This window comes from Sander lucioperca, chromosome 22 (genome assembly GCF_008315115.2).
Source record: "Sander lucioperca isolate FBNREF2018 chromosome 22, SLUC_FBN_1.2, whole genome shotgun sequence".
Lineage (NCBI taxonomy): Eukaryota > Metazoa > Chordata > Actinopteri > Perciformes > Percidae > Sander > Sander lucioperca.
Window position 1 is genome coordinate 1,798,451 of NC_050194.1, and position 25,922 is coordinate 1,824,372.

The following is a 25,922-nucleotide window of genomic DNA, read 5'->3' on the forward strand; positions in this document are numbered from 1 at the left end:
GGGTGTAGTAAGTCCATAGCGTCAGCTGCACCCAAGACCTCGGTCTAGGTGCCACCCAATTCCAAGGCGATGTTCTGGGTGAAGAAGAAGCATAGGGACTCCGGGGAGAAAACTCCCCAGAGCTAGGTTAGTAACAGGCATTTCTGGGACTAAGATGCATACAAAAGGAGACAAGTGAAAAGAGAGAAGAGAGAGCGGCTCATTGTGTCATTGAAAGGAAGGAACTTCCCCAACAGCAGTCTAGAGTTATAATAGCATAACTAAGAGAGGCAGGCTAAAGAGAGGGGCCCTGGACCGGGCTCGTACTCTCCCCTGCCAGAACGGGCTGTACTTCCTGCCTCCCTCTACTCTACTCTACTACGCTGCAACTCCTCACTCCCTAACTATAAGCTTTATCAAAGATGATGGTTTTCAGTTTATTCTTAAATGTGGTGACAGTGTCTGCCCCCCGAACCCAAGTTGGGAGCTGGTTCCACAGGAGAGGAGCCTGGTAGCTGAAGGCTCTGGCTCCCATTCTACTTTTAGAGACTCTAGGAACCACAAGTAGCTCTGAGTTCTGGGAGCGCAGTGCTCTAGTGGGACAATAAGGTACTAAGAGCTCTTCTATGTATGATGGTGCTTGACCATTTAGAGCTTTGTAGGTCAGGAGAAGGATTTTAAATTCAATCCTGGATTTTACAGGAAGCCAATGCAGAGAAGCTAATACAGGAGAAATATGATCTCTTTTCTTAGTTCTTGTCAGAACGCGTGCTGCAGCATTCTGGATCAGCTGGAGAGTCCTAAGGGACTTTGGCTACTAGTTGGCTAAGACCTCAGGATCGAGGGTGGGTTTTTTCAGAATAGGTTTTATCACAGCTACTTTAAAAGACTGCGGTACGTGACCTGTTAATAAGGACATATTGATCGTATCTAGTAATGTGGTGTTGACCAGGGGTAGTGCTTCTTTAAGTAGCCTCGTTGGAATGGGGTCTAAGAGACAGGTAGTTGGCTTAGCTGAAGAGACCCTTAACATTAATTGTTGGAGGTCTATAGGATAAAAGCAGTCTAAGTATGTATCAAGTCTTATCGTTCTCACCAGCCGTCCTGCACCCAATGGTGAGTCGTTAGAAGCTGTGGGCAGAAGGTGATGAATTTTTTCTCTAATTGTTATAATTTTATCATTAAAGAAGGTCATGAAGTCATCACTGCTCAGAGCTATAGGAATAGATGGCTCAACAGAGCTATGACTCTTTGTCAGCCTGGCTACAGTGCTGAAAAGAAACCTTGGGTTGTTCTTATTTTCTTCCATTAGTGATGAATAGTAGTGAAAAGTTATCAATTTGGGAGGGACTAAAGTTAACATAAGGGTCCTCTGTTATATTAAGGCATGACACTGAGTTAAGTGCTGTTGGAATATTTTCCTTAAATTTAGCTATAGCACTGTCAGATAAGCATCTAGTGTAGAAACTTTTATTTAATTTCGTATAGTCTGGTAGTTGGAATTTGAAAGTTATTAAAAAATGGTCTGATAATAAAGGATTCTGCGGAAATACTATTAAATCGTCAATTTTGATGCCATATTCTAGCACAAGGTCGAGGGTGTGGTGCATGGGCTTATACAAACTCTGACTGAAACCAATAGAATCTAACAGTGAATTGAAAGCAGTACTAAGGCTATTGCTGTCAACGTCCACATGGATATTAAAATCACCTACAATAAGTACTTTGTCTGATTTAAGGACTACACATGATAAAAACTCTGAGAATTCAGATAAAAACTCAGAATATGGACCTGGGGCTCGGTAGACAACAACGAATATAATAGGCTGTACTGTTTTCCATGTTGGGTGTTGAAGATTAAGAACAAGGCTTTCAAATGAGTTATAATTTAGTTTAGGTTTAGGATTAATTAACAGGCTCGAGTCAAATATGGCTGCAACTCCCCCTCCTCGGCCTGAGCCTCGTGGAATTTGGGTATTATTATGACTGGGAGGAGTGGCTTCGTTTAAACTAACATATTCGTCATGGCCCAGCCAGGTTTCGGTAAGACAGAATAGATCAATTTGGTTATCTGATATCAATTTGTTTACCAATAATGCTTTCGACGACAGAGATCTAATATTTAATAGTCCACATTTGATTTTCCTATTCTGTTCTATCGTTGCAGTGGTTGTTTTAATTCCAATTAGGTTGTTTAGCATAGCACCTCTTTTGTTAGCGTTTGGTTTAATCGGTCTCAGTCGGGGGACAGACACCGTGGTTATGGGATTATGAATGGGTGATTGCTCTGAAGGAAGCACAGAGGGGCGTGTAGCGCTGTATCTCTGATTACTGGTATTATTGATTATAACTGTAATGATGTAGCTGGTCTGTGGGTTAACAGAGTTATTTGTAAATGAGTGGGAGCTTTTGGGAGAGTGTGTCTGGTCAGTGTGCTTGTGAGAGTGTTTACGGGATGCAAACAGTCAATCAAAGGTCTGGGTATGCAGGGCGTGGTGCAAATTTCCACGTAGCATCTATAAGAATATACACTGTGACAATACAAATCAAAACTGCTTAAACACAACTCACAATGACATAAAGACAATGACAATACAACACACTCATATAGGCATTCACTGAATAAGAACATGATATTCATATAAATCAAAAAATACAACATTACATACAACACAAGACACAGACAAGCTCTGAGAAAATAAATGATACTATAGTAGTCCACATTATCATAATGAAGATGATTTACTGTAGGGCCTTCACACACCGGGGGCGTGACAAATTAACTACACAATCATTCGAAATAATCGCCTGTGTATATTTTGCATCAAAACTATTCATACCAGCAGCAATGCAAAATTGCAACAGTTGTTCAATACAAGTTTAGAATATTCGTGCGAGCTCATCTACCATGTCAGTGGGACAGTTTGAGGTCCTTCTGGGGATGCTGCTGAAGAGAGAGAGAACGTGACAGGAGATGCGGTGTGAACGGACCAGAGAGAGCACTCGGAGCAGAGGAGAGTTAACGTTTAGCGCTTTAGATAACAAGTTGAATGTACAGTAGCTAGAGTCAGCAGTTTGAGCACAAATAAATGCTGCAGCTCCTCAAGACCAACAGAGGTGTCCTGTCTTGTTTACCTGGCTGCTGAGTGGAGTGAGGGGGGGGGTTATCTTTGGAGACTCCAGCAGCGTCTCCCCCCTGAGTCACACACACACAAAAAGGCTAACATAAAATGAAACTTAGAAAGTCCTTTTCTGAAATTTTTTTAATAATATATTAAAACTAACACCATTTTCTTGAATAATCTGTCAAGTGAGGGAATTGTATGCACATATGCTCTATTGACGATATGATAGTATGCTGGGTGATTTTGCTAAATTTAAAATAAGCAAACCAGACCAAAATGACAGAACTCGGTGGAAAGATTACATTCCATTTCTGACTTGAAGAGCTGGACCAGTGTGGTTCTGAGGATAAAAGAACACTGTACACTTGTACACTTTCAAAGTTCTCAATGCTTCGGTTAACATGCAGGGACCCTCATTATGCTACCGTTGAAGTTTGGTGATATTTTGAGCCTTTTTAGTGGTACAAATAGCGATTTATTTTTACTTTCCCTGTGCCCCGAATACTAGCGTTCTAATCAGCGGTCCGTGCTAGCTTGTTTCAAGCTACAAACACATTCGATTAGCATGAAGACATGCCCCAGAGAACGACAGAGTGGGTACACATCTGTTATTAACCCCTAGGTTCATTTTGCGCCGGAATTGTCCTTTAAGGGAGGATCGTGCAAATAGTAGAGGGACACATGTTTACAGAGATGGATTATATTCCGCTGGATTTACTAAAGTCACACAATTTCCCATGATTAGTTTTGCGGGGAAAGTTCTCTGTTTCTGAAAAGCAAGCATAAACATTGAGCAGATGGGATTTACAGAAGCCACAAGGAGGGTTGCAGTGGGGGAAAATAATGCATTAAATATAGATTTGTATGTAGCTAAAAACAATTATTATAAACAAAACTTAAGCAATAAAGCTACCTTTATTCATGAACACAATATTGATTACTGTAACGCAAACAAACAGTGGATAGGGGATTTTGATATGTGTTCATAAAATTTAAAGTTGAACTTCACTATCAATAAACTAAAATCACTACAAGCTGCAACAAAAGTTGTCCTTCTATTGTTAAGTGTGTGCTTGGCTGCATTTACCTCAGTATGGACATCCATATGAAACTCATCGCCACCTCCACTTGCTCATAGTGCATTCCATTTGTACTCGGAAGTCGGATTCTCCAAGGTCAGAGTCGGAAACACACCCCCTGACCTCGGATTTTCAAGCTCAGAACTCGGACAACCACCGAAAACCCCGAGCTAAACATCCAACATGGCTGCTTGGTGCATCAACAGTTGTGAAAGCTGTAGTAATATACAGTTCTAAGCACTTCTGTCCTATTTGTGTCTCACTAAATCAGTCGCACACACAGTGCTGCCCATCTTCTATCTGTGGACATGTTCCTACGCTGTTGGTATGCATAAAAAACTGTTATACATAGTATATAAATTGGCATTGCTAACATGGCTAACATGGCTAGAGCTAATGAAAACAATGAAAATCCGACTTGTATTTCTTTCTTTCTGAGCTTAGTGACTTCATAAAAATCCCACTGCTGAACTTTTCCCATGAGCTTTCCTTTAGTAGCGGAAGGTATCTGGAGGGCATCCCAGGTGCAGTCCAAGAGCTGACTGCGTAATGAGCAATTGTCTGAATACATGCAGATTGAAAACACTACACATTTGTGCAACATCTTCTGATTAACTCTGGCCCTGTGTATTTTGGGGGTACTGTACTGGGCAGTCCAACACAGTGTTAAACATTATGTTGACCATTAAGAGTTCAACACGTTATGTACAGAAGGACATCTTCAGTGCATGGATCAGACTGTTCTGAAAGAGGCACAGCATTCTCTTTATGAAAGGTTTATAAGGTAATGGTTAATAAATCATTTACTAATGCTTTATAGGTGAGTTATAAGCCATTCATTTAGAAAAAAAACTTTTGGGTTGGCTCACTGAATATTCCCATGGAAGTCTCTGTCACCTCACCGAATATGATAGGAGGCACACATCATGGAGACATTTCACCTAAAAGATCAAGACAGCATTCTCTCTGTATAATTAGTTCATAATCTATACATCTGTGTGTGGACTGACCTGGGGTTGCCCCTCTCCTCCTAGACCCTGACAACACCCACCAGCAGTCTGTGGTCTTTTCTTGCATTAGCTCACTCACATGCACAGTCTGGACTAACTTATTCATGACCCAGACCTGAAATAGCATGACGCTCATATTTGATAGGAAAATGTTCTCTTTTGAATGGTAGTTGCTAGGGAAAAAAAAAGAGAGAAGCCAACCCGTCTCTGAGTTCTTGGTCGTCTCAAAGGGAGGAGTGAAGGAGAGTGAGAGCTGAGGTTGCACACCAGGCATGCATACATGTATGTAAATGACCTCATTTCAAGCAAGTCTTAAAAACCAATTTCAGCACAAATGGCTGCAGATAAATTGGTATTCATAATCTACTTTAACTATGAATTAGTTCATTATTTTTTTACATTGGTAAATGTCAAACTTGAGATGTTTGCCATTGGAGGGTGTGGGCATGGTGCTGTCCACATGGTTTGTGTTGTAAGGCTTTTGTGCCTTAAATACATTCAGTACATTCCCATTTAAATCCAGCTTAGTTAATGTAAAACTGTATGCAGGGTTGAGGCGATGGTCTTGTTTGTTTGGAATAATTATACCAATGTTTTAAAATTAATGTGATAATGTTTTATTGATGATGAAATGATACACATAACCTTCCAAAAACTGGATTAAACTGAAAACAAAATTCACCACACTGAAAGTGTTTGATGCAACTTTAATATGGAATGTATCCTCCAATGCAGATCTTAAAATAAGTCCTTCTACATTTGCAGTAGATGAGTTAAAAAAAAGAGCTAAACCCATGCATAAACCATCTCTCTGAATCAGCCGTGTAGAATCCAACCTTGTACATGCAAAGAATATGTATTATGACTTGCCATGCTACTCTCTTAGATTTGCTGTGATCAGAAAAGGATTTTGATTGCTAATCATGGTATGCATGACTTGTATTCACTTTTCCTTATTTTTAAGGATTATGGGAATTACTGCAAAAATGGCCAATAGCCAAAAAGTTATACGGTTAATATAGAGATTTCTTTTCTACATCATACTCATGGCCTGGTAGCAAATGTTCTGAGGCCTGGTACAAGCCTGACCCAGTGTTTGGGAACCACTTCTCTAGTAATGATTTGTGGCAGCAGGATGGTGAATTTGGGATTGAGTCAAAATAAATACATTTCAATACAGAAATGTGTCTTTATGCAAACTGTTTTTAGATGGACTAATTTATGTTTTTTTAACCTGTACGGAGAGAAAAACTTATTAACATTAAACTTATTTCATTTCAGATGTGATGTGAATGTCATTTGTACTTCTCAGCTCTGAATAGAAAATGAAATTGACTTCAACTGCAGTGTTATTCTGGCAAACAGAAACAGTGACACAAGAGTGGCCCAGCATTTCCAGTGTGTCTAATGTGTGCAGTGCAGTATTTAAGACATGAAGGGGTTAACGTGGCAACTTCCCTCAGTGGTGTATTGACTGGGGTGGGGAGTGCTGAGGCAGGCTACAACATCCAACCCTCACCCACCTCTCTCCCTCTGCCTGCCTGTCGCCCAGCCATGTTGCAAACACACCCATCAAATGTATGCATGTGCACACACACACACACACACACACACACACACACACACACACACACACACACACACTGACCACTAATATGTTTTGTCCACTCTGACTTTGCATCTGCTTCATCATACATATATTCGGGGTGTGTGTGTGTTTGTGTGACACAAGTAATTTGCAAACTAATTTGACAGAGTGAAACATGCAAAACACGTATACACACACATATGTGCACACAGCTTGAGCACGGCAGCCTACAATATTCCCTCTGCAGTACTGTGGGCCAGACCTGCTCAGCAACCCAACCAATACACACCACCATACACACACACACACACACACTCACACACACACATACACATTTCTACACATTAACACGAGCATACACCTCCCCTCCCTCTCTGCAGAAAAGGAAAACGGAGGGAACAAAAGATCAACAAAAAGAGAGGTAGCAGCTTCAGTTTAGCTCTCTTTCACTTCGCTTCCACCGACCCCTCCCCTCTCTTCTTACACAAGTACCCTAAATTGTATTTTGTTTTGATGGCTCTCTTGCCTCTTACCCCCACACGCACCACCACCGAACCTCCAATCCTCCTACTCCCCGATGCTCCCAGTGCAACTTAATGAAACCGGCTGGTATCATTGGCTCTTTACCATAAGCAGCAACAAGCCAAGCTGCTCCCTCTTCCTTCTCTCAGCTCTGTGCATGTCTTTTCCTCCCTCTCTCATATTGCCTTATTTCCCTTGTTCCGGCTCCTCCATCGGCTTTCCCAGAACTTCTACGCAGCCTGTCGTCATCATCCACTACCCAGCGTGTGTCTGCAACACCGGCATCCCTCCACCAGCTCATTTCACTCCCTCCCTCTCTCCTCTCTCTCTTTCTCCCTCTCTTTCTCCCTCTCTGCCTTTTTTCTCTGCCCCCCCCCCCAATCCCCTCAGCCCGTCCCCCCTCTTCACTTGTCTCTTCCCGGTTGAAAGCCTCTGTGCTACTGTACCTTGTGGTGATCTCCAGCTTTTCCCACCCCCCAGCCTTTCCAGCGCTCTTCACCCAGGAACGCTGTAGAAGAAAGTCTGTCTCAGACTTGTCTCCCTTCAAAACAGAGCTGCTGGACTGGTGCTACCCGGATCGAGAGACTAAGGAAAGCAAAGGGAGAGAGTGCGCTCAGAATAAGAGACAAGCCTTAGTGTATGCCAGTGAAATAGAGAGCAGGATAGTTTACAGCAAGCAAAGAAAAAAAAGAGGAGGCAGGAAGAGCTGAGTAGGCAGGAAAAGGTGGCAAGTTGGAGAAGAGGAGGAAGAAGAAGCAGCAGAAGTGAAGTCAAAAACAATAAACGAGGGGAGGTACAGTAACAACGCCTCACAGCACTTTCTCTCCTTGTTGCCTCTCTCTTTACTCTTTCTTTCTTTCCCCTTCGGCGAAGAAGCAGAAGAAGAGTTTTTTGATAGGTTCAGGGGAGGAGAAGCAGTGTGAGAGCCCCAGTGGCGACTCTTAGAGACAAAGTCACTCTTCGGAAGAGTCAGCGGGAGAGGAAGACCGACTGTCTTCAGGGGCAAAGGGACACATAAAAGGGACTCCGCTACAAAACCACAAACAAAGGGGCAACTAGCTGTCGGTCAGATAACACTGAGCAGAGCTGGCAAAAAAAAAGCCAAGTGACTGAAGAAGAAGATCAGTGCAGAACAGGACAGACGTACTGAAAAACACACCAACAAAGAGAAACAGACAGAGGAAAAAGAGGAAGAGCGCTGGCCTCTCTGGTGTCTTTCCATATCCCCGTCTTCCACCCTCTGGTCTCCCATCCCTTCTCAGCCGAGATGATGATGTATTTTTGGGTGAGTACTAAGGCCCTGCAGGGGCTCCTGAACACTACTGAGGGACCAGGGACACATAAAGCAAAGGCATGCTGTACGCTGACATACAGTGTGTGATCAAAAAGATGTGTGATTATTGATCCTATCGTTTTTTTATCATCTCATACCAGAAAATGCGTAGCAAAGGATTTCTTTGATGCTGCATGCGTGAGAGAGAGTGAGTAAAGTGACAAGGCATAAAGGGTTATATCATTTCCCACTTACTCGGCCCTTTACTAATGATCCAGCGTTTTTATTGGCATTGATAGAGTACACCCCTGTTACAGTGATACTTTCCCTCTCTGCTGCTGTAGTAAGCAAGAGCATGATGTCTTGTTTTACAAGTCTGACCTTAGAGATTTTACTTTAAGCGATACAGCAAAAACTGTACTTATTCTTTGTTTTAAAGGTCATATGTAAAAAAAAAAAATGGAACGTTTAGAATTGTAAAATGCACTTATACACAGGGATGTGGTCTTCCAGGAGGGAACATTGCATCTCCAAAGTGTCAGACACACTTTCTTTAAGTTTAAGTTTTTTTTCAAAGGATTACAGCCACCCAACAAGTTGGGAGATTTGTCTTCCCATCTGTAGAGGAGTGTGTTATCTTTCAAGGAAGTCAAGATTAGAGATTCAGACAGCATGATGTAATTGTTAAGTTATTTTACAGACTGGCTGTCAATGCAGGCTGTTACAGGTAATTAATGCAGTATGCTGCATGTGATGTGGGGCTGTTGTGGCTTTGCTGTGGTCACACTCCTGGAAACTTTGTGTGTGTTTGTTTGTTGCTTTAGCTATGAATGTGGAACGGTCAAAAATGGTTGTTGAGGAATTTTTGCGTCGTACCAGTAAAGTAGTCTATCATCACACATGGAATTTATGTACAATAATGCCACATGTACAGCATATAGAGACTTTCAGTTGACTTTATTGTTCCAAAGAAAGGCATTGCTGCATACCACATACTGTGCATGTTCCTATACAAAACCAGAAGAGATTTACAATATAAAAGCTACTTATACAACACATTGTTTCTTAGTTGCGTTGTCCAGAAAATCTGACAGTGCAAAGGTTTCTATCTCAGAGTTTTCCCAAATAAAAATGTATCTAATTATCTATATTTGTAACTTGTTGACAAAAACGAAATCTCTTTCATTTTGCTGACATTATTCACAAAGCCTGTCCTGTTCATCAATACAACATAACATGCTTAATTTACTCAGTCAGCACTTAATATGACTTAAAAATGAAAAAAACTGGAAATTATCTGTAATCGGAAACACCTACATAACTTAGACACACAAAGGTATTGGGTCAAAACAGCTGATATGCAGCAGAACCAAATTTATTTTGCTATCATGACAGAGATATATTTGTGCATATTTATAATTCCAAACTAGTTCTTAAGGATTGAATAGAAAACCAGTGGTAACCTCTAGTATCTAACACTGTGTCTTCTGTTGCCGGTGGCTTCTCTGTGAGCACAAAGTATCAAATTACGGCCAGCACTTCCATCACTGACATAATGAGTAAGAATAATCCCACAACTGTTTGTTATTTGCATTGATGAACACTGTTTTGTTTTTGTTGTGTGATGCTGCAGTACTTCTAATTCCCTTACAGAAAGATACCCTGACAACAAGTTGGGTTGAAATTTCTGTCTAAGTCTGAAAAAAGGCCTCCACTGCCAGCGTAAGACAAGACTTGCTCCTCCTATCTCTCAAGTTCTTTAATCAAAGGCTACATAGGTCCAGTCTGTTTGGTATATTTGGTTTATTAAACAAAATATTAATTTAGAAAACAGGCTAGTATAATTAGAGATGTCACCCACAGCAAATAAAGTCAGCTCAACAATTTCTGAATCTACAACACAAAATCAAACCAAGCTCATTAATGAGATGTTGCAGAGAGATATGTGCTGATGATAACAGTGATTAATTGCTTTTTTTTTAAAGCATGGCAACATCACATGACAGTTTGTCAAAGTAAACCCAAACAGGTAATAACATTTCAGCAAGTGAAGCTCATATTATTGGGTAAGTTTACATTTTAGGTGAGACGTTTATTGTCGTGTCATTTCATTTACTGGATTTTTATGTCTGGAAAGAACCACAATGGTCCTGCAATATTTGCACAAAATTGAGCACTGTTCACTGTTAAGTAATAATATGAAGGAAGAAGAGTATTTTCAGTTGTCCAACAGGCTACATCACTGATGGGTTTTAAATAGAATGAATGAGACATTAAGAGTTCCCCATAAAGCATGTTCCTGGATATTCAGAATTGTATTGCAAAATAAGTTAGGGAGGGAGTCCTGGTTTGATTATCATTGTGGTTGTTTGGTGTTTTAATATATACTAGTACAGTGCCTGTGGAAAATGTGCCTGTGTGGAACGGGCAATTGCTTGGCCTGTGGTATTGCTGCTTGTAGAATTCTTCGGTTAACGGTGAAGTATGGATTTGATTGGCCGGGGTATTTTGGTGATGGTAATGATATTAGTGTTTTAAGTTAGCAGTAGACTTAACTAACCTGACCCAGGGTGCTGTGTCTGCCCGGTTCAACTCTGAGATTTTCCCGCGTTGCACAACGCTGTGAAGGAATAAAAAAAGTAAAGGGTTCTGCATGTGGCGTGTGATGTGCAGGTTACCTTCCCCCCAAACATGGACACACATACAGATACGTCTCGCTTTATTAGATAGATAAATTAGATAGATAGATAGATATAGGGAGTGGCCAGCGGCTAGAGCGGCAAAAGCCAATGTGTGCTTCTTTTACCAACAATATCTTTTGCATTTCTAATCCAAACAACATCAAACTGGCACTGCACTTACTCATGCCCGTAGCAAGACACCTGTCAAGTTTGAAATCCATCGGACTAATGGTTCGAGAGATATGCGCATAACATACAGACAGACAGACAGACAGACATTCCTGCAAAATATATATATATATATGTAAGATCTGTTGATGACATCAGCGAGGGCTAGTGCCGACGCATCGCTGGGCCCCTGGGGCGTTCTGTCACTACGCATCAAAATTTGATTGGCTGATGACACACGTCAGTCAAAGTTATAATCAAATGGGAAATGGCGGCTTCACTGAAAGGCTAGCAATACTACTAGTGCTGGTACACGGAGCTGTGATGCGTTTAGATGACATGGAAAATCCAGCTCCTCAGAAAACATAACCATATTCTTTCTGGAAATATAATTGTAATGTACTGAAAAAGTAATTGAATTCAGAGGCGTTTAATTATGAAAACAATATATTTTTGATTTTGACAGGGCCAGCAGTGTTAATATATATATATATATATATATATATATATATATATATATATATATATATATACAAGGCATAAAAATACCCACTTATCTGACATGAAAATATTCTCTGGACTTCATTCAAAGTGTTTTCTTGTTTATTAACATGATTTTATTATATTTGTGCAGATGATAATGACATTTAATATCCCTCTGTGTATTGAATCTCATTTTGCTCTAACCTGTAGGTAAATCTGACAAGATTTAGTTCAGACTTGTTGGAGGTGACATGTTATACGGTCTGATTTAGTAAGATTGCTGTCATCACTTTTATGTAAGGGAAACTTATTCAGACATGAGATCAACTAGATGTTTTATATTTTTACAGCACAAACAGCTTTTTTTGCTGTTCTTGCTCGAAAGCATTACTGGGATATTGTGTGAAAGAGGAATTCCACACACTTAATAACACAATTTACATAATCCTGAAATGAACAATCAATAAGTGTAGGAGCCGGTAGAGTAATCAAGATGTTTTCAAACCCAGAGCAGAATAGGAAAGGATCGCATCCCGTATCCACTTTTGACTTCACAGTATGCTTAGACACAGCATATCGTTTAATTGGAGGTAAACACACAAGATTTTTTTTCTTTCCATTCTTTGATAAATCCCAGAGTCAGCATAGAAAGTGATACACACATCATTTTCAAGTATACATCCACCATTTATCTGGGTCCAGGCATGCTTGAGCTGCAGTATATCCCATTATCAGGGTTAAACATCAAGTGGATTAGCAGCTCCATCACACTGTGAGCATATTTGTGAGGGCAAGTCTGTGTTTCTGCAGTGCCTGTCATGGGAGTTGGGCCTAGACAGGTGATTCAGCTGAAGGTGTGTAAAAGAGGCTTTTTATTGACGTGCAGTGTGGAGCTAGAAACAACGCAATACAGCATGCACTGACCTTCGCCTGATGAAGCCCACTGTATTGCAGACCTACAGGAGGTTTCTAGCATGTTCTCCCTGGCTGTCTGGAGTGCAGGGACGCCCATCAAGTCAAGTGTGTGTTTCCAAACTATCGGTGCTGAAGAGGACCAGTGTGTATTGTTTAACAGCAAACCTCAAGGATTTGCCTTAACGCTTTAGTACAAGCTTTGCATTGTGATTCAATATAACCCATAGCTTTCGGTTGCTTTCAAGTTTTTTCTGAATTTCAGAACTTAATACTCAACACTATGCATGGGAAGTAACTCTGAATGGAAATTCTCTTCCCCTCAGGCGTATACCCTATTTAGTGCGACACTCCTGGGTTCAGTATGGAGTATAAGAGGTCTAATTGTGAGCAAGCAACCATCACAGGGTGAAGTTGCTGAAACACTGTTCAGATTACATTGCTTAAAGATGCAAAAATCTGTTATTTGAGCAGCCAGCCTCTTCCCTCCTGATCCACCCATGCCACACTGCCTTTAACTGGCTGTTGGCAAAAGAACATCTGCTTTACTACAAATGCTGTTTATTTAAAGTTTGGTGTCACACCAATGTTGCTGACGATGGGGTTTGAATTTCCATAAGTGATGAAGTACGAGGGTTTATTTCAAGCACAAGAGTAAGGGAAAGTAAATAAGTAAAGAAAGGAGTAGCGAAAGAACAGAGGTTAAGTAACTACACCATGGTGAACTCGGTCGATCTTTGCCTCGGTCATGTTTTTCTTTGTTGCCCTCATTCTCCTTTCTGTCTCTTTGAAGAGTTCTTTCTCGCTTTATCATCTTTTCCTCCTGTTGTCTCAGTGCCTCTCTGCCTCTCTCAGTCTGGTGTGATGTACAGTAGTTAATGATGGGGAGTCTCTTACTGATGGCTGTCTGCAGATATCAAGCAAGCAGGGTGCTTTGATACCGAGGCAGCAGCCAGTGCAGTTGACATTAGCTATTCCTCTTCATCACTGCTGCTGACCAAGTCTCTCTACCTCTTCTCTTTCTCTCAGACAAAAAACATACTGTACATAAGCACACACACACACACACACACACACACACACACACACACACACACACACACATACAAGGAATGTATGTGCACGTATACATGCACAAAAACATTATCAAGATATTAATGCATGGTTATTGTATGCTTATGCACACACATGCACACAACTGCACTACACAACTACTTATACATGCACACCTGCATAAACACAAATTTAATAAGCAAGGTGGTAAGATATTTTTTAAACTGAATATATTACACTTTTTACTAAACTGAAAATGTATCCATTGTATAATATATTCAGTTTGACATAATATGAGCTAGTTGTACTGCAGTGCTTCTGCACACACAAACACACACACACACACACACACACACACACACACACACACACAGTGCTGAGGTTGCAGTGATCTCCTTGATGCCGCTCTGACAACAGTAACAGAGTTAAAATACTTCCATCTGTCTCTTTGGAGACTCTTGGTGAGAACAAAGACCTCCGGTGTGACGAAGGATGTAAGAATGGTAACAGGGGCTTGAAGAGAGGAAACAAAACAACTAGCCAGAACTAATGAACAGGTACACTAAAGGTGGAGGTGAAGGAAAGAAAAAGGAGAAAGAGGATAGGATTATGGGGGGAAAAAAGCTGCTTACCAGAGACAAAGACAGGGCAGGAGGGGACAGGTGATGACCAGTGTGTTTTCTTTCCTGTTATTTGCGCCACAGGTCGGGTCATTAGTGTTAATTATTCATGCTTTACATGTAAGGATAGAGATGGAGGGATGGTCGTTTTTGAAGAGGAGGAGAAGGAAAGAAAGGAGCAACAGTGAAGAGTAGAGAGGAGGTCTGCGGCTGCTGCCTCCTCCCTCCTCTGCGCTCCTCAGTGCGTCTGTAAGCTGATAAATAATTGAGTGTGCCGAGCAGGGGACTGCATGGTTTAGAGGAGGAGAGAGAGGGGGGCCTGCTGGAGCGCTAGACAGTGAAATGAGGACCTGCTACAGAATAGAGATCGCATCCTTTTAACTCATCTTCTTCTTAACCCTCTTGTCTCAGTTTTAATCCTCCTCAGTTGTTCTATCTCCAGCTCAAATGTCCTGATCTGAGGCCGTTGGGGATGAAGCCCTGCTCGGCCCTGCTGCTGTATACTTGACTTGTGCTGGGTTTATGCTAAGCTTTTCTCTGATAGTGTAAACCCTCCAACCACTCCCTTTTTAGAGAGGAGCAGGTACTCTAGCTAGGATTGTATTGATCAATTCTATTTCAATCAATTTTATAAAATTGTACGAGGTACAATTCCAGTGAAATGTAATCCCATCAGCTCCTTCAATGTACTCAAAAATACTGTCATATCCATTATTTCAGAGGTTGACCTCACTGCTAGATCAGATCTGATCCACGATAAAATACACATGAAGGCCTTATTTATTGGTAAACTCATATATCAGTGTGTACAGAGAGGAGGTAGGATTGTGGCAGCAGGCTGTCAGCTAGGAGCTGAGGCTGCACAGCCACATCGTCCATAAGCTTTCTTGATAAACTTCCCATTCGGATGCCTGACATTACTCTGTAGCAGCCTGCACACTTAATTTAGCTCAGTGACAAGCTAGCAGGCAGGAAGTGCGGTTGTCGCTACAGCTACTGTTAGAAGAGCTGCAGTGTCTGTGTGAATCTCTGCTCCTCTTCATTTTCATTTCAGAGGCCGTGTGGTGGTGAGGCGCTGGCAATCAGCTGTGTAATCCATGTAATTCTCCACTGCAAGAACTGTGTCAAACTGTTAAATGGACAAAGTGCTGCCAGTGTCCACTCTGATGCTTTAATTGATCCATGTTTGTGGCCTTTCACATATGGCCAAAAGCAGTAAGCTGTGATGACTGAAGCTCTGGTAAACAGCTTCTGCTTTAAAATGAGAAGAGGAAAAGGATGGTGTTGTTTTTTTATTAGAGGCTTTAAGTGGTCCCACTCCAGGCAAATGTAACCGCTGGTAAACTCCGTGTTGCGACAGACTCGTTCAGCAAACTAACCCAGTAGCACAAGAAGGGCAGCAACGTGAAGTCCAAATGATCGAGCAACTTACTGTCTGATCAAGCTGTTAAAGCTACAGGTGGGTAACTTTCATAAAAAATAACTTTTTGTCATATTTGCTTAAACTGTCACTATATCCTGACTGTACTATATGGATCAGCTCATCTATGTAAAAAAAATCCTGTTCCTCTGCCTCCTCCTGGTGCTCCTAATGGCACAATGGAAAACAACCAATCAGAGCTGAGGAGTCTCGAACGCTGTGTCAGTGACAGCTCATGAACTGCGGTCAAACTGTAAAACTAGGCAGCACTGATCACATATGAATCACAATTCTGTTACTGTATTGCCTATTTCTAGCATCAAATGTTTTCAGAAAGTTTAGTGTACAGTTTAGCTGTAAAATGAGAAAGCTTGCTCTGGCCGGATGGTGACATTATCTTTCAAAATGTAACATATGCCTCTTGCATGTTACATTAAATACACCATTATGGCTTCAATCATTTTTCTTTAATTTTACTTTCATTTGGTAGTTGTAAGGTGTACATATTTGTGATATTTTCATATTTTTATGCTGTTATTTTATATTTCATATTTAATAGGTTACTAGTTTACTAGTAATAGCTTACTGTATTAGGTTACAGTATCTAAGATATCTTTGCAGCTATAAAGCCCATCACTGGGGGTTACAAGTCAGTAATACACTCGCCTGTATCCCTCAGGTGAGTGTGTGACTGTGATGAAAACTGATGTCCATATCCATCTGTATCATTAGTATCTCTGTGTGAATTGTAATGTAGTTTGTAACGCTAAGAGTCTTCGATCCTGGACCATTGATCTTATTTGTCAGTTAATAGTTGTTGAGCTTGGCTACAAAAATCATTCACTAGTGTTGTAAATTTCCTTGGATTATTATTTTATTTAATACTGAATAGTTTTACTGACCCCAGGCTTGTATGCCTCAGATTCTGAAGTGCTTGTTAGCAATAAATCATCATTGAATTCACATCGTGGCTGTCTATTGTTTCTTCCGTTGGAGTCTAACTGTCAGCCATTAGTCCACCACCATCACCGGTGTTACATATGGTGCCTACTCCAATGGAGTATTTTGGTTACTATTCAACAAAAGTAAGCTACGTAGGTCCCTAATGTTTGTATTGTCTATTAAATAGCTTTAGGGGAATACATTTTTTACTGATACATGATGCAGGGTAGTCTATATCCAGGATGTTGCACTTCTGGGATTGCTCCGTTGCCAGCAGAAATTCAGCCGGCTGTCACTCTTTTCGGCTGGATGTCCGTCCCCTTCCGCTTTCTTTGTGTTGGAATTTTAAACTCCAGTCGAAGGACTATGGTTAACTGCTCCTCAGATCTCTGCAGGGTAAATCCAGACAGCTAGCTAGACTATCTGTCCAATCTGAGTTTTCTGTTGCACGACTAAAAATACTTTTGAACGTACATGTGTTCCACCAAAACAAGTTCCTTCCTGAGGGGATTTTGCAGCGGCTTCGTGCGGAGCTTAGCACCACCCACGATGATTGTGATTGGTTTAAAGAAATGCCAATAAACCAGAGCACCTTTTTTTCCCATCGCGGATTGCTGTGTGGACTAGCCAGACCCTCCTCCACAGCTCTGTGGAGAAAGGTCTGGCAAAGCGAGACTAGATGCAGGGTAACTGTGGGATTTATTTTTATCTTTCATGATTCTTTTTTGTCTTTGTGAGCTAGGTTTTCTAAAATGGGAGAAGAGAAGAAATAAGCCACTTGAAGCACTCTGTCAGTGTGGTTTTTCCCACATGCAGTGACGTCATGCGTAACAGGGAGGGGCTTGTGCATGTGAATGCTCTGTTCTTTATGATGGCAAGGCCTAGCCCTCAGTGTGTTAAATCCACCCAGCCACTTATCTTACAACCAGTCCCTCTGTCTTGCAACTCCAATGCCACCCCCCTGTTTTGCTTAATAGACATGCTCTCGAAGCTCCTCCATGATCAGCAGGCTCAGTGCAACAGACCAAGCCCCTCCTTTAACCCTCCATTTCAGAACCAACGGCCCCATAACATGATCGTGTCTGTGATAGCAGAAGTCACAGACAGCACAAATACACACTGTGTTCAAGACCACCTGTGCTCCTCATGCTTTTCGAGAGACCACACATCAAAGACTGCTCTAGACGCCAGCACACTATCAGTGCCTCTCCCAGTCCCACACACAGCATTTAATGGACAGTGAGTCTTTTGTATTTTATATGTTCTGCTGGAAATGAAAGCTTGGAGGGCTGCGAGCTTTGCCCCCTCGTGAGAAGAACAAGTAGCCTCAGATGATCAAGAACCTGACATTCTCGTACAATTGTACCAGCCATGAGACAACAGGTTATGCCCCCTTCTATCTCATGTTTTGAAGGATTCCCCTGTACAGTCAAGAGAAGTAGACCCTCGTTACACATAGATAGGCTATATATACGACTAACTTGCTACTTTGTGTAAGCTAGGCCTACACGTTACCGCAGACCAGCTCCTTTGGCTCATGCTTTAACTGTCACTATAACCTGCCATTAGGAAAACATGAGTTTAATCAGGAAGATTATCTTGTATAGTCTTGCTGATTGAATTCACGCTAAGCTTTATATAATGAAAATATCTGCGGTATTTAATACAAAATTAAATCAAAAAAAAGTATTAGATACAAAAAGACTGAATAGAGTTGTTAATATGAAGGGAGCCCCTGCTTACTTCCTTTTAGCAGTGAAGAACTTGTAACTAGATTGTTCATCTACCAAAGATTCCTTCATTGAATCCTCCTCACTCACACCTGAAGCCCTCTAGCATTCTTTTGCATCATGGTAATCCCTTGAGTCCCGCCATATCACAGTACAGCAGTTTTCCATTCACTGTGTGTTGTAATCTCCACGCCGGTAAGGAGATTAAACAGGTGAGCGGAAGAGGGGATTTCTAGGATTTGTCCTGTGAGTACAAAAGGATATCAGTGGGAAGGATGGATATTACCCGAGGCTTTAACACCGCAGAGGGAGAAAGAAGAGCGGGACCAGGATTGTAGCATAGAGATGGAGCTGGAGGGAGTGTGTGAAAGAAAGAAAGAAAGAAAGAAAGAAAGAAAGCTAGGTGTTATGACCTGGAGATATCATTAGCACCGTTTACAGAGGGCCACCAGGGAAAGGCCAGTGTGCCATCATTCTCTTATCTCCTCAGTGACATTATGCTATCACCACAGCAACAGTCCTGAATGTTACCTGCTCCGTATCTCTGACCCCAGATCAGAGTTTAAATGTAGACTGGTACTCACTTCATGAAGTGTGGGCAGAGAGCCAGGGGACTGAGAATTTGTTGGTCGAAATTCAGGACCAAATAGGGAAGTGGGGTGAGGAAAGTGAATGAATACTTTTCGTGAAATTAATAAACACAGATTGTGTACAAAAGCCAAGTGTCTTTAGAAAGTATGACTATGTTGGACATTCAGCACCGCAAGAATTCTGTCCAATGCCAATATTCAGTGCCTATGCAGGAAGTAGTGTGTCATATAGCAAAGTGCATGTAATGGTTTGGAGGTCTGGGTCGTGGGTGTGGTGCATGCAGCTTTAATTTGGAAGTCCAGAGTTTGCGTCTTGTGATGGACCAAAAGTTAATCTTTGCAACTATAACCATGTTCTTTCTCTAAAGTTAAACATGCCATAGCTGCCTTGCACAGATACTGATAAATACATAATTTGTAATTGGTGGCATTGGTGGGGGGGAAAAGCATTGTTTTACTTTCTCCTATATTTTCAGAATTCTGACACAGGGGTTGATTTTTTTTATTATATATTTTTTTAATTGGTGTGTACAGTATATGTCTGCAATCCTCTGGTAAACTAAAGACATTTGTGGAATTGTATAATGTGAATGTGAACCAAGGTGCTGCTGCACACGTATGTACAACTGTCACTGGATAAATGAAGGTTAAAGTACAAATGTAAGAAAAGAAAAAAAACATTAGCAGGATTGGAGAGGGTTATAACATGTTATGTTGTGTTAAACATGAGATGAAAAACTGTTATCCCTTGAACTCAATAGGCAAGATCATAAACCTTTTACACACCATCCTTAAATTCTTAGGCCTTATCTGTGATTGGTGACATGGTGTAATTAGATCATATTTGATTGGACTCTTAATAGACTTCCAAATAAAGAGGCCACCATTGATCTAGTCATTAATTTAATGGACAAAATGGTTGTATGTATGAAGTGATCCTGTGTATTCAGGTCAATGTCAATAGCATTGTGACTGTATCTCTTTCTCTGTGATGTGATTTAGGAGGATCAGTTTAGCTGTCTCACAACATGCTAGCCATATTCATCTTGTGTGCACAGCACTGAGCACCTCCAAGTCAGAAAAAAAGAACACATATTACTGTACCCTGAGAAGGTCCATCTGTTATATTTAGACTTTTTTCAGAAAAAGAAAGAAATTCCTGTGATCTTGCCATGGAAATGTCATGAAAGATTTCCATGTGAACTATAAAGTCTCAGTCATGGTAAAATAATTAAATCTGAGAAGTCGTTGGCTGACTTTTACTTCCCTAGCTCTCTACCAGGAACCATCTCACCACGGATGGCAATGACCAATTTGAGACACATTGAGGTCTGTGAGACCAAGTACATATTTGTATTTCCACACATCAACTCACACACCAAATGACCAGTATGGCTCATTAGGAGCTTGTTTTGCACAACACACACACACACACACACACACACACACACAGGAGCAGTACAGTAAATGGAACAGCAGTCCAGTGACATTAATGTTACAGGTTATTGAACGATTTTAAAGGATTTATAGGGCAGGGCAAGAGACTGTGGCAGAGAAAGAGCACAAGGTAGAAATAAGACTTTGTGGAAACGCACACTCATACACACACCCCTGTGCAGTACACAGTAGCCGCACCATTGCTCATATAAATTACCAGAGAGTTTTATACCTCTCAACATGTCCTGTTTCCCTCTGTCTCGATTTTTTTCTTTTACTACTTCTCCCTCTCTTTCTCCCTCCCACTCCCTCCCTAGCTCCATCATTCCTACCTCTCCCTACCAGGTCAGCCAGGGAAATAGCTGTTGTTTGAAGTCATCTGCAGCTTTCACATCTCTTCCCTTTGTTCCCCAATCCCAAGCAGCTTGACATCATCACTGTGTCTACTGTATAGGCTTGTGTGTATATATGAATTCTTCTATTCTAGCATAGCCAGAAAAAAAGAACTGTGGGTGTGCATCAGAAAAACTGGGCTTGCCACATGTCATTATCTCTAACTTACAAACCCACATATACCGGTAGATACAGTGATGCTGGCAAGTGGTTTAATGTTTTTATCGTGTATAAATATTTTGGCATAAGATTACTGTAAGTCTTGCAGGGAAAAAGTGGTGAATTGAGTATGGCTAAATGGGGGTCCGTGTGTAGAAGCGGCACTGTCCGTAGTACTGAAACGGAGCATTAATAGTCATAGCAGAAGGAGGGTTTTTTTAGTGGCATAGGGCTGCTTTTTGTAGCCTTATTGTTTTCAATGAGAGTAAAGCTTTTTGCTCGCTGCTTTTACGTTGCTGAGCACCTCGCAATTTTCTGCTCTATGTAGCTTGCGTTTTCGCAGGAGCGTCCTGAGAGCCTTGAGTAGTAAAAACTTCAACTCAGAGCGGAAAAGTGTGCAATGCAGTCCGGTGCGCCTTGCGTTCTGCAGGTTGCAAAGCTCTGAAGGGAGAGTCACCGGCCTAAACAGCTGTTTCTACGCATCTCCCCCCTGCTGATTTTGTGTGATTATTGTGAATGCTCTGATTAATAAATGTAAAAAAATATTGCTTTGTGATGAATGTAGTTTAGTTTTAACAGCTAAGCACCTAGGCATTGTCCAATGTGCTCCAGGCACTGTAGATTTTTGATGTGTTCCGTGACCCACTGGAACAGCATTGTAAGGCAGTAATGCAGTACCTGCATGCTCAAAAAATATGCTGAAAGCATGGCAAACTCAAGCCCATCAAGCAACATGGGCGATGGGCGATGGGCATATTGACCTGAATGTAACTTAACTTGGTTATACTAACACAATGTTAGCCTGACAAGCCAGACCCAACATCTTGATGTGGGTCTGGCTTGTCAGGCTAACATTGGAACTCACCATTGGCAGGGCTCAGTCCGAGGGGTGGGATAAACGTTTGTCTTTCAAATTCCCTCTGCACATAATAGCCAACCAGAGCAATGCTAGTTGATAGATTTTTGCCGTATCCGGTCGGCAAAACTCCGAACACATCTTCTTTTTTTAAGAATGACTTCAGTGTTAACTCCAAGTCTTCCAGAGTCGCGGCCAAAACCGATTCCAAAGACCGCTGATCGCCAGCAGCAGCAGCCATCTTCTTTGTTTTCAAGTAGCAGGGAACTGTCACTCTACCATCCTTATGTTAAGCCCGCCCACCGACTCTATACACAATGTGATTGGCCTGACCAGAATTTGGTTTTGCCAGCTCGCAAGCCAACGGAGAGTTGCTAGACTGACCCTGGCTGCAAATTACATTTGCTGCCGCTAGGGTGGTCTAGATTTCTAGGCTAACAGAATGTACCATTGTTTAAGGTGCTCAACACAAAACAATGGACCTTGTGTTACTTTACAGCAACAGACACATTGTACAAGTACATTGGTCAGCTAAATGTAACAATGTAATGTAACAATGTCATTGTGTTTAACCTCTCCCCTTCTACTAAGTGGGATCAAAACAGGGTGATACAAAAAAACTGAATTAAAACAAACAATAAATAAAGTGTGAGAGAAACTGTGATGGCTCGGTGGAGGCTCTGTGCCACGCAAGGCATATGCTCCATCGGGAGTTTCCTGGCTGCGGTGCTGACTTTATGTTCAATGTCCCAATGTCTGGCTACTTGCAGAAAGTGTTTGGCGCCCGCGCCGGCAAAATACTCTATCTTCAAAACAGTTAAAGCATGCGACCAAAGTTCCCACTGTGGGTCAAAATAGTTTGCTGTGACCCCGAGGTAACTGTGATTACCGAGAGAAATCTACGGTGAGTGTAGCGGTGCTGCATCGCTTCCTGATTTCCCAAACTACAGAGCAGGAAAAACCCAAATCACAGAATGCACGTGCGTTAATTGCGTGTCAAAAGAATGAGTGCCGTTAAAAGGAATTTGTATTAACTTGTTATTATAGTGTTCATTTTGACAGCCCTAGTATAGTTAGATGCTGTACTGCATAATAGAATGATTATTATTTCTGGATGACAAGGTGGTTTTGTTATGTGACATTTTCTCACTTGAAATACCTGCTGGGTGAAATTTAGAGATGTTTCAATAGTCTGTTCAGAAAGTTGTTTATGTTTGCATTTAATGTTGTAAAGTAACAATCCAGACTCAAGTCAGTGCTGGCCACCTTTCTTTCATTTACATGGATGTTTTTATAATGTTAATTATTACACAAATTCACCTGAAGAATCACCAAATGAGGGCAACTCCTTACTAGGTGTACCACTCTTTTTGAGTTTTATTTATTTCACATTTCAGTCGTTGACAATATTGTAGGAATTTGTGCCTTGGAGACCTTGTAGTTCCAATCTAACAGGTCATCTGCTGGAAGCTGGAAGACACATTCCAGAAGGTGGTTCATTTTTTCAGTGAAGTGTGTGCTAACAACTGAACATACAAGATCTATGCAATTTTACAATTTAGTTTTAATCTGGTTTGCTTGACCTGGAATGCTGTTTCAGGAAATATATTTGTAAAGCAAACACTGGTAGAAGCAAGAGAAGGAAATCATCATGAAAAATATATATATTAAAACAGTCATTACTCTTATGTCCTGTAAGACATTGTCACAAAAATGGATAAAAAAAAATGGAAAAGTGAAATTGTTACGTATTTTTACATTCAGTAGTGTATCAGAGAATATTGTCTATTGGAGTGGGTTACTGATGCTTTCTAGGGTACAGTACTAGGGCCCTCTGCACTCTGGATTTGACTTTCAGTCTCTCAAACTATTTAATGGTGTGTGTGTGTGTGTGTGTGTGTGTGTGTGTGTGTGTGTGTGTGTGTGTGTGTGTGCGTGTGTGTGTGTGTGTGTGTGTGTGTGTGAGTGAATAGGTTTGGTTTGAGTAACATTCTCTAACAGCCTTTTTAGTAGGCTTCCGTTGGACTTGAACAACAGCATTCTGGGAAATGGCGAGGAATGAAGAGAGCTATGGGATGAGAAGAGGAGAAAAGACCCACTTTACTTCACAGCACCTTTCCTCTCTCACCTGTCATTTTTTTCTATTCTGCTGCCTTTTCTTGTTTCCTCCTCCTTTTTAGTTAAGGGAAACCTGGGTTTATTTTCATGTTTGGTTCATGTTTGGCAGAAAAGCAGCAGATCAGAGGTCATATCAACATGTCCAAATGGAAATAAGAGTGCTTTCACACCTGAACAGTTCAAACAAACTCTGGTTTGTTTAGTCCAGCATGAATGCTTTCAGTCAAATCAGCCAACGCTGAATGAAAAGAAGGGTCTCTGTCTGCCTTTTAAGGCAAGTTGTTTTTGATGCCAACGCAAAACAGACCAACTGTGGCTGGATGGTTGCATGAATTCAAAAGCAAAATTTATTCTACCCATGTACTGATCGTGGGCACTTTCAAGAAAGTGATCTCCTAAGCAATCAACAAGTGAGTTGGCGACCATAGTTTTTCAGTTATCAGTGGCAATTTTCACTAATAATGTTCATAACTAAAGAATTTCCTCCTGAGCTCTTTGTGACACCAGAGAAGATAAACAAACCCATAAAAAGTGTTCAGACAGACTTTGTTGTATGTTGAGAACACTGCGTCAGCCCAGCAGGGCTCCCGACACCAAGTTCTCCTGCAAACAAAAAGAAAGAAAGAAATGCAGAGAAGGCAAAAAAAGTAAAACCGTACTCAACTTTTGTTGCAACACAATGTGACGTCATTTGGAAAGGCACTGCATTGGCCACATGATCACTTTGTACTGTATCTTGAATAGGGTAATTCTACTGTTTAAATTATTACTGTGTCTCATTTTATTATAAACTGCTATGCACTGTGTTGGTATCAGATAAGCCTTGATCTTGAAGTTGATGGATAAAATAATCAACTGGCTGTTATGGATTGTATTCCATCATTTCACCTCCACCTGAAACAACCCGTCTCCATCAGCATAGCCCCTTGGCTTTTTAATGCACGGGGCTCCAGACTCACTTTATTTTACTAGGAGCACTGTAGCCCCTAACTAAAAAATGTTATGGGCACAGGCAGAAAACTGTGCCCACACCTTAAATCGACCTGCAGCGTACTTTTTCACTTTTACCCCATTTTAATTGAATGGTGATAAATGCATTGGTAATAGATACCACAACTACAATCTTCTGTCTGATTTTAGGTCACAGTCACATTTTAATTGAATGGTGCTTAACAATTGCACATTCAGAAATGTAAAAGTATTATTATTATTGACAATATACTGTATTATTGCCTCTGCCTCATACAGGCTCTCCCTCCCTCCTCTCCTATTTTTTTTTTGTTAACACTGAAATCAGTGTCAGAATTGGACCAAAAAAGGTGCAGGTACTCTAATCTAGCAGTTGCATGACATGATCATCGCATGTGTCTTAGATATATTTATATTTATATGCATGTTTTGGTAATATATCACTTCAAATGTGTTTTTGTATGCATTTCATTACACACATTAAGGGCTTTTTGATCACCGCTGTGGCTAGTGGTTTTCCAAAGTTAGTGACACAGCATTTTCACTAGCCACTATTTTGTGGGAAATTCCATTATTATTGTAATTATTATTATTATTATTATTATTATTATTATTGTTATAGTTTTATTTGATTTAAGTTGACTGTGGTGTGCTACAATTTACTTGAAGAACTAGAACCTTTTTAAATGACCACCAAAATGACATAAAATGTAGTCTCTAACACTCCAGTGATGAAATATTCATCAGCTGTGATAAGGTTTTGTGTAAAACTCCTTTTGTATGAGAACATGCAACCGATTAGGATAAAGACATAA

The 25,922-nt window shown here is 41.0% G+C and overlaps 1 protein-coding gene across 6 annotated transcripts in view; it reads left to right on the plus strand.

Moving 5' to 3' along the window:
• LOC116055648 (RNA binding protein fox-1 homolog 3-like) overlaps positions 1-25,922 on the plus strand; it is a 651,886-nt gene that overhangs the window by 341,496 nt on the left and 284,468 nt on the right. Inside the window, exon 1 of one of the 6 annotated variants that reach the window (XM_035997781.1) lies at positions 7,688-8,588. The exons of the other annotated variants lie outside the window; for them this stretch is intronic. Coding sequence (XP_035853674.1) covers positions 8,571-8,588 — 18 coding nt within the window. The 5' untranslated portion in view covers positions 7,688-8,570. Of the gene's footprint in view, positions 1-7,687; positions 8,589-25,922 lie in introns of those variants that run through there. 6 annotated transcript variants of the gene reach the window in all.